Genomic DNA, 10369 nt, shown 5'->3' on the forward strand with positions numbered 1-10369 from the left:
TGTGTCACTGCTCTCTCTCCCGTCCCCTCTCTCTTTCTCTTGTGCGCGTTACTGCATCCGCGTACACCCGCGTATCGACTAAACTTCGCGGCGACGCCGACGCCCGCAACGATTAGCTGCGTCGCGGTGGCGAATGTCGGGAGTTTCGTTCCGCCGCGCTGCATTTAACCCCTTGACGCTCGGATTTTCTCTTCTGCCGTGCGTACAAGTGGATTACCAATAAATCAATCCGCGTGAGCATTTCGATCCGCGGGAAACAAATCGAGAAAAACAATTAGCGAATACGATTGCCGGCGTTTGCCGATCGCCCGCAGTGTTTCACGACGAGCGATTACACACAGCTTCACTGCATTATAAACCGAGGAAGCGAGTTCACACATCATTCACGCGAGAAAGCGCTTGAATTTATCGATTCTTGCTAGGACGCTTACTCGATCTTAGACGCAATCAATTGGATAATTATTCAACACTGAATACTATTGAAAGAAATAATTGAGATTAATTGGAAGTCTTGAAATTTGAACAAGTACGAAGATAAATCAAATATAAACGGGAATTTTTTTTATTATTTATTGAACAAAAATAAAAAAATATATATATATATAAAAAAAAACAAATTATTTTTCTACATAAGTTCCTGTTACATTAATACATTTTTGCCAGGTAGGGAGTTTGGTGATTCCGTTTTCATAAAAAGTAATGTAAGTAAATATGTTCTGCAGCCGATTCTTCTGCGCACGAATTCCTCTATATATTGGCATCATTCTCGAATCGTTGTTCTCCCGATTCTTCTTTTAGCGTGCCAAACAAATGATAATTTGGAACAATCTTTCTGTATGATTATCACTTTGGATAGCTGAAAGAAGAATTGGAAGGATAATGCGATTCGTGAACGATGCCAGGAGGAATTCATGCGCAATTGGTTGCAGACACAACCTTACTACTTTTTATCGGGAAAACAGGATCGCTAAACTCTCTATCCGCTGCCAAATGTATTAATGTAGCAGGGAACTACGTAGAAAAATAATTTCTTTATATTTTTATTTTTGTTCAATAAATAATTGAAAAAATCCCGTTTATATTTGATTCACTCTCATAAATATTTAACACGGACGAGTTAGAGTAAAAAAACCTTGTGTGGTAATTCGTGCGTTATAATTTAACAAAGTATTATATTTAAATCATATTATTTAATATGACGATTGCATGTCAAAGTTGCGGAGTTTGTTTAGTTAATTTAGTATAAAAACTACTTGATAGTTCAAATATGTGGAAATTGAAAGATGCTCTGTCGGCTGCACACTAAAATTTCGTGCGGACACTGCATACATAATTGATTGTTTAAATTTTGAATATTGTTTATGATTGGCTTGGATTGAACTGAAACGTTTGATCATCTTGTTAAATGATGTAAAAAGAATTTTAATACAATTTACTTTATTAAATTATAACGCACGAATTGCTGCGCAGGATTTTTACTCCTATTTACCTTTATTGAAAATTTACCGTTAAAAAAACTCGCAGATAGATATAAACTCCGAAAATACTGTGTGAAAATATCATGAATTGCCGTATCCTGATAATTGTTAAAAAATACGTAAAGTGATTATTGTATCGTATAGACATCTGTGCTTATGAGAGAATTGTTATTGGTCTAAATTTCATTTATTACAGCATTCTCTTCTATGGAAATAACTATTTATCGTTTTATTTTTTTTTATTTCAAGCCAAATTTATAGTTTTTAAAGACAATAAATGGGTGTGCTTTATAAAATAAATTTCAGTGTTTGCGTAAAACCGAAGATCGACTTTGCTTTAGCTTTTCGTGCAGTCTTACCCAGCATCTTCGGTGGCTCCGTGAAATACTCTCGCCTTCTCTTTCTCTAATAAATCAGACCCTCCTTCTCTATCTTCTCAAAGTGCAACAAACATCTACCAAATCATCAATTTTCGGACGGCCTCATGAAATGCTCGCGGACCGACGTGTAAACAATTTGCGCAAGTAGCCGCGATAATGGAGGAGCAGAAGGATAAGGGGGATGAGGATAAGGTACAGGGCGGTGGCGCTGAGAGGGGAGGGTGTTTGGTTAGCTCACACAAAGGACGAAGCGCACCGCTGCGCACACAACGGAATCAGCCCGCTACTCTAACAAGGAACATCCACAAACCACCCCTCTGCGAGGGGTTGGAAGGGATAGTAGTAGGGACTTGCTACAGGACCTCAACGGTTTGCGGAACGTCCGGAAGTTAGCGACACGGATACGAGCAAACGTCTTGCAGGAGCGGGTATGATGGAGAATGTTTTCAGGATGAAGTGATTTGTGACGAGAAAGGGTGTGTTCCTGAATTTATGATTATGTGAAAATTTTTATTCAAAATTGTTTTAAAATTTTATTATGATAAAATTTTATCTGAAAAGAAATTGCGAATTTCAATGAAATTCGAAAAAAAAAAAAATGTATTAATTGCGCGCCTATATTTTACTTCACTTTAATATTTTAATTTTTAATTCCTAGTTAACTTAATGGATGATAGAAAATTAATGATCAAGCATGGTACGATCCACTTCTTTTTTTTACATATACCTCTTTACTCAATATTGCTTTATTTGAACAATCTCGCTATTTTCCTGTTGTCTGTTCAATTTTCACTTTTCCACTTCTACGATCTCACCACAAGAATAGAACAACTTCCTCAAATTGGCGAGAGCTGTTCCTTCTCTTTATATTAGTTTTTCTTCGCTCTATCGCTTTTTCCGCTTTCCTGTCTTTCTTCTTTTTTTTTATCTTTTTTTTTCCTTACCTCTCCCCTCTCGATACTTCCTTCCTTACCGGTTCTAGTCTCGGTTCTGCCGTTTCATCTTCTTGCCTCCGGCAGGTATCACTATTCCCGTTTTCTGGCACATTCTATTTCTTCCTCTCTTGATATCTCTAAACACCCTCGATTTTAGAAGCTTACAGCGTATCTACTTACTATATACGTGCGCTTCCTTGACGTTTATTATCGGATCGTCCAAGTCAATCGTAACTTATTTTAATTCCTTATCTTTCTTCTACGGGAACGCATTGCGTTTGTCACAGCATGATTACTTGCAGCTCTTAATGGCAGTTCGTGATTTGCGTATCTGTCATGCTGTTGACACCCGGAAAATTATCACTTACGTATACGATTGTAAGCTGCTACAGCGCAGAACAGCGCGCGGATCAATATCGTTGCACACCTGTTGCACGACTTTTGAATCACTCTGTACGATGAATACGGCGGCCGTCTCAGTAACCATCGCGACGAAAACAAGAAGAATGTGAAAATCCTTGTCGCTTGATCGTCCGCCGCGCGACGTAGCGCATTCATTATCAATCTCGCTATGGGCCGGCTCAAAGGCAGCGAAATTAATAACTGTTTGCGGAAACGCTGAGCGGAAACTTCGCGCTTCGCCATAGCCATCTTCGTTTTATTAATCCGCGTAAGCCGCAAACGGCCTGCGGAGCGGTGCAGCGCAGCGATGAGAATGCACTTTACGCTTATATCGGCACAAGTCGTGCACGCTGCGATACTCGCAATTGCATTTATTATTATTAGAACTTGTTTATTTTGCAAGCGTAAACGTCGATATGTCTGGATGAAGTATGAACTTTTAACACAATGTTGTTAAAAACGACGCGACGTGGTTTCCTTTTAAAGTTTTATCTCTATTCACTATTTTTTCCATATATAAAATCAATATCTGCTTCAAACTTTATCCATCGAATTTAACATAAATTTAAAATATATTTGAGTTTCATATTAATTAGCCGTTAAAATATTATATTAACAGATCTCAGTAATTACGATTCAATATCTAATGAAGAATGTATCTTTATATGGTTCATTAAATATAATAATTAAAGAAAGAGTTAAGTGTATTATAGAACTGGGTAGGGGGCGAAAGAGACAGATATATATTTAATTCATTAACTTAATACTTTATCTTATATAATCTTTAAATTTCTGCCTTATTAATTAATTGCACAATTAATTAATCGTGACTTTTTTTCTATTTTACTTCTGTATCTTCTTCATGATGTTTTTACTAATCCAGAAATCGTTGTGTTTTCAGATGTGAATATGGTAGCCGAGCCAAAGCCTCACCAAACTGGACGCAAGCGACAGAACGTCTCCAAAACCGGCAACGACTGGTAAGTTACAAGTTTTTACATTTTTATATAAATATTTCTTCTATGAAATAATGAAGCAGCCTCGTGTCCCTTCTTATCTATTACATATCTATTGCATATTGAAAGGATATTTTTACATATCCTTACGTATGTTGCCTGAAGATTACATTTCTACGAGAAATTGAGCTTTTCCAAGCACTGATACGCCATAAATTCATTATGTAGGTATATACATGACGTTGTATGCAAGGCCTGGCACTACGAAGCTATCTCACGTATTTGTACGAATTTGCAGACAATCTACTCAAAGTAGATCACGGTGTTCTTTGGCACGTAGTTGCACCATCTTATCTTATCTACTCGATTTTTCCCAGCACAGCGCTTATAAATCTTCCAGTGAGAGGAGTTTCATTCAAAGGACCGCTTTATCCCAGCCTTAAGGTGCCGACGAACCCTAAACTCGATGTATAAACCCGCAAGCACCGAGAACGTATTTTACGCGCGGAACGTGACCGTGAATTCACGAGCGGTCGCATGTTTGCGGAAGTTAACTTGCGCGAGATACATACACGGAATAAAAAGAAACCTGTAATTGCATCGTATTGCGCACGTAGAGGTTCCTTGTGCTTTGATGGGCAATTTTAAGAGTCACGTGTTGCAATTCCATATAATAATAATAATATAACAGTAAACTAACATGAATCAACAAGGAAAATGGAAAAATATATATTTTATGGGATTGTTATGTACATAAAAATATAGGATGTTCCAGACACGAATTATTTAAAAAAGAGATGTATTTTAATATACCGAAGGAATTACCGAATAGATTTTTAGTAGTACATATTAAATTAAAGAAAATTAGCTCTGAATGCAATTTTTATCTCTTCTTAGATAATCAATTTCATATTAAAACATTAATAACATCATTGAAACGTACATTTTATTTCAACGGGCATTGATCAAGAATTTGATTGAGGCTATATTTTCAGTAATCTGGTACAATGCTCAACATAGGAAGTATTTCACCGCGAGAAAAAAAGGACTGGCGGAGACATTCTCTAGCAGCTGATGCATTATCCACGACAGATAGCGTCATGGCAAACGTCGATACCTTTTCACGAACTAAGTCGTGTGCCTTCTCTTTTCTCCTTTTGCCAGCGCTCTCACCATCTCTTCTTTCACTTTTTTCCTATTCTGGTTGGAGTAGAGAAAAAAAAGTCGGTATTCTTCGAGTGTGCCAATTTAATTGATGCCAATTTTCGTTCAAAACATCGTAGTTGAAAAGTTTCGCAATAAAGATGATTTCGATACAAATAATACAAATTTTGATATAACTGCAAATGAAGACTTCAAAATGCATTTGGTCCAAAATATCATATTTTTTTTTTAGTTAGAGATGGTGTAGTACTCAATAATAAAAGACATATATTACAAAACTACTTTGGAATGTTCAGAAAGCATTTTTTCAGCAAATTTATATATTAAAAGAATCTAGACACTTGATGTGTGTTATGCCCTTTAATTAGAGACAAACAGAATACATTTGTTTAACATTATTATTAGAAATTATTTAACAATTTTGTTCAACATTTTACATCTTACTGATTGGCAAATTATTATTTTCTGTAAGACGCGTGATTGCCTTATGGTTTTCTTTCTCATTTTCTGACTATTATAAATTTTTGATAAAATGCATTTTGGAAAGTCTGCTCTTCAAATATCGAAAATCTTAAACATAATTAAATTTAACTTTATAACTAAAATTTAATTGTCGTCGCTTCTTGTTAATTAAAAAATTGATCTTAAAATAAATTATCTTGAAGAAATAATATTTAATTCACGCTAAAGTTTATTTTAACTTTCTAAAGGCTGCGTTAATTGAAAAGGGAAATAATTAATAATAGATATAATTCATATTAAAATCAATTTATAAATAATAAAATATTCAATCATATTGAAATTAATTTCCAAGCAAACTTTGGATATAACAAACTAAACATGAAACAGTTTCACAGATTAGTTAAACTTTGTTTTGTACAGTAAACGCTATGTAAGCATAAATTTACGTAGAACAAGGGTTAGCAGTCTAAACATGAAAATGATTCTACAGATATTGCTAAAATTAAAATTAATAAAGATATTTGTTTTATAACGTTATTATTTTTAAATATACTTTTTATACCTATCGAAAAAAGATATAATTTCAGAGGAAATATAATAAAAATACGTAATTACTTTATTTGTAAGTTGTTAAAAAATAAATAAAAATTTTTTGTAAATCCGTGAGATGAATAGAAAAATATTGCGTATATACAAACTGAAATTGAAGACACGCTCGTAAGAAGGATGGAGTCGTCAAAGCTCAAGAAATTGAGTGGAATGCTGCCATGAATTAACCATTTCACGTATGTTATATATATGTAGTAAAATGGTTTAACATCAAGATAGCTTCTTTTGAAGAAATACGGAACCTGAGAGATGTTATGTTCTATCACAAGCCAGATCAGCAGCCTTTGATAAAATGTAAAAAATAGGTCAAAACCGTCAATGCATATTATATTGACTATATGTGTATTATGGTATACATGAGGTTTTTATTGGACATATGTGTGTCCACACAGAAAAAATTTTATAAAAATTGTAACAGAAACAGCGCTAAAATCGCTCGTATCGAACATGTATATTGGACATACATCTAAGATAAACTCTCGTTCGTGCTATCGAATCAAATTTTGGAACGTAAAGTCTCGTGGAATACGATAGAAAAACACGACATCTCGAGAACGCCGAGTAATATCTGCGCGTTGGATTTTTCAGATCCTTCGCCTGTCGCCCTTTTAATGCAGCCGTCAATCTCGCGCGTCCTCATCCTGACCAGAATTCCAACCTATGCGAGATCTTCCCACCGAATATCATGTGTCAAAAGTCACTTTTAATGTAAAAAAAACCGGAGACTTAGAGAATGCGGGACGCAGAATACGCATAATACTAAAATTCATTCTATGTTTTGCTTTACTTTATCTTACACGATATATATATATATATATAGTATATCTCCCAACTTGTCTTCAAAAATACCATAAATTCAAACATGATTGTTTGAATGTATGTATTGTAATTTCGGTTCGGTTTAAATTTTATCCGTTAAAATGCAATATGCAAAATTGCAAAAATAATTACAGTGCTTCAGTAGATGGAAATTCAGGCATTTTGTGCTACACAATAATCATGTTTGAGATTTTTTAATTTTTTTTTTTTTAATTCAAAGGAGATACAATGCATTGAAACCTTTTTTTAAATAAATAACGTAGCTTATGGAATATTTATACAAACTGCTATTAAGCATACCTTTCCGTTTATAAATATAACCGACGAATGGTCATCCGTGCGCTGGTCTTTTCTAGCAAAATCTGATTATACATCTTGTTTCGCAAATTTTTCATTACCAACATGAAATATTCTAACAATAAGGTCTCTATTCTCTGTGAATTTACATTTTGTTTTCGATATTTACAACTGTTCCAGTTCTGTGAAACATACTTATTAAACACGGACATATGCGTTGACCGATTTTTATAATAATGTTAGGACAAAATAGGGCGAATTGTAAATAGACAGTTTTATGCGGAAATGAGAGGCCGGCTCACAAAAGTAGAAAATATCAATTACACATACATGTAAATCGGCAAGCTGAACCCCTATATTAAAAGGGTGATTGAAATAACATTCAAAATTGCATGCCATTCAGAGACGAAAATGGCAATTCAGTTTCAACAAACAGATCATTTAGCTCAACATAAAAACCAATCAAGCTTCGCGTTCATGTCCATTTATTAGACTATTATTTCGATATATTTTTAACTTGACAAATGTTTGCGTTTAAAAAAATTTTTACATCTACACTTACGTGTTTGTTATTTGATATATTGCATTAAAATCTCTCGGAAAACTCGAAAACGATATTTATTTCAATTTTAAAACGCTTATTCGTTTAAAACGGATCTTGTTGTTTAATAAAATTTTTTGTATAAATTTCACAATTTCCAGTTCAAGCAATCGACGCGCAATTTGTCCAAGACTCACTTTGACAGATTAGACGTTTTTATTTGTGTTTTATAAGAAAATATTTAATATTTTGAAGCGAAACGCATATATTCTTCGCATATATTTTGAAAGAATATAATAACCGCCACGCAGTATGTCTTTCGATTTAACTTTTCAACTTAATTCATTAAATCATTCGAAAATATTATTCGGTGAGTTAATTCATTTTCTGTGTAAGATTCATTCTCTGCATAATATTTTACGAGCTAAAGCATGTATATATCGTTCGGCGTTGATAACACCACCGTCTTGTCGCCCATTTATTTCTATTTATCAAGCCGATTTAATTATGAATTCACTAGAGCCCGTTTATTTAAACGGAGACGCGTGTGCGAATAAACGCACGTGTGTAGCACCGATGTCGATAATCCGCCGGGTCTGCAAAGCCGCGAAAAATATTCTACCGGCGTTTCCGGGATTCGCGCAGGGTATTCGGGACAATTTCAGGATATCCGCGGGATTCCCAGCTATCCCTGCGCCTTCCCGGGGCTCCCGGCGTACGTGTTACGGAAGCAAACAGGTCGCTTAACAAGCCGGAAGAACAATAAAAATGCGTCACCTCATTAACCGCTCCCAATTAGTCGCAGAGTAGCGTCGCACAGCGCTTAATGCAACGTGTACCGGGTGTCCCACAGAGTTGAGATGACATTATAAACATTAGATTGTGAGCCTTCTTTTATTTTTTTTTTTCCACGTTACTATATTATCACAGGATTAATGATCTAATTCTCTCTCTACATCCCGCGGCGCATATAACTTTGTAAAATCTTCTTTTAAATAATTAACATAAAAACTCTGTGCACGGTATTTAGAGGCGGTATTGTTTCTCCTTGGTTTGCGCCATATATAAAATATCATGCGTGTTGAGAGATTAGAATTACAGATTACACGTCATCACCCAAAATTACATCCATCTTTCCATTCTCCTTTCAGTGTAATATAATAACATGACAATTTAATAAAATTATATGTTATATATAAAAGGAGACGAAATGTAGAATAGACGTTTATTATTTTGCAAAATGTATGAATCGAATTCCCCACGATTCGAATCGTGCTGAGTGCCTTGAGTAAGATCTTTGAAACGGGTAGGAAAGCCAAATCCGACCTCGTCGAGACGGAAATCGCAGTGAAACGCGAATATCGCAGTTACGAGAATTACGCGTGAATTGTTCGGCTCGGTTTCGAGTGCGCTTCAGCACGCCATTCAAGCAGGATCGCCCGTTCATTGTCCGTCCGTTAATCCTCTTCCCGCACTCCCCCATCGGGATCACGTGATTGCAGATTTTTAGCGAATCATGCGGCAAGCGCCGCGAAGTTTTAACAACCCATGTTTTTTTCCTCCCTGTCAAATTCAGTTAGTTACGTCTGTTTATTTTGATATGCATCTATCAGTTTCCATGCGCTTTGTTTATTTATTCATTATACTGCTTTTCAATTATAAATTTTTGGATATTTTGTATTTCACCTTTCTCTTTTGTTTAGCGAATATTTAAAAGCAGGCTATCGTTTGTCGTAATTGTGGAAAGTTTAATTGACGCGCGCGCGCGTTCGGGTTATTAAGTTACACGCCGAGAAACTTTCACGTAAAATTAGTTGAAAAAAATGAAGTTTCATATCGCTTTCGTCTTTTCTTGTTTCATCCATTTAATTAGTTTTAACTTTATATAATTTAATAATACCTGATGCTTCGATATATTTTTTAATATCAATTATTAGATTAATATTAAATATTATTTATTAATTTTATTTTCTGTTTGGGTGGGTATATGCCATGAAAATAAATTTAAAATACCCCAAAAAGATTGATAAAATTGATAAACACTTTAAGGTGGTTTTTTTTAGTAAATCGAGTTATCATAAAAAGTCTAATTTTTTTATATAATGAAGTTGAAATGGCAAAGTTGACGTATGCAAAATTCTACGGTAGGTTAATGAATGAAATAAAAAAGAAAATAAATGTTGAAAATATAACCTTTCACGTATAACTTAGTGATATGTTAGATAAGGCAGATGTTTCTTTGATTAACTGCACACAAATCTTACCATAGACTTTTCTGAAAAACGAGGTTATAATAGTTTAAATTACGATTTTAATAATCACAAAA

General features: G+C 34.6%; 1 protein-coding gene across 5 annotated transcripts in view; it reads left to right on the top strand.

Moving 5' to 3' along the window:
• Positions 1–10369, top strand: part of LOC108746992 — a 212139-nt gene that overhangs the window by 158711 nt on the left and 43059 nt on the right. For all 5 annotated transcript variants that reach the window (XM_018484182.1, XM_018484179.1, XM_018484181.1 and 2 more), the window contains one exon: positions 4097–4175. In XM_018484182.1, the coding sequence (XP_018339684.1) occupies positions 4097–4175 (79 nt within the window). The remainder of the gene's footprint in view (positions 1–4096; positions 4176–10369) is intronic.

The sequence above is a fragment of the Trachymyrmex septentrionalis genome, unplaced genomic scaffold (genome assembly GCF_001594115.1).
Source record: "Trachymyrmex septentrionalis isolate Tsep2-gDNA-1 unplaced genomic scaffold, Tsep1.0 scaffold19, whole genome shotgun sequence".
Taxonomy (NCBI): Eukaryota; Metazoa; Arthropoda; class Insecta; order Hymenoptera; family Formicidae; genus Trachymyrmex; species Trachymyrmex septentrionalis.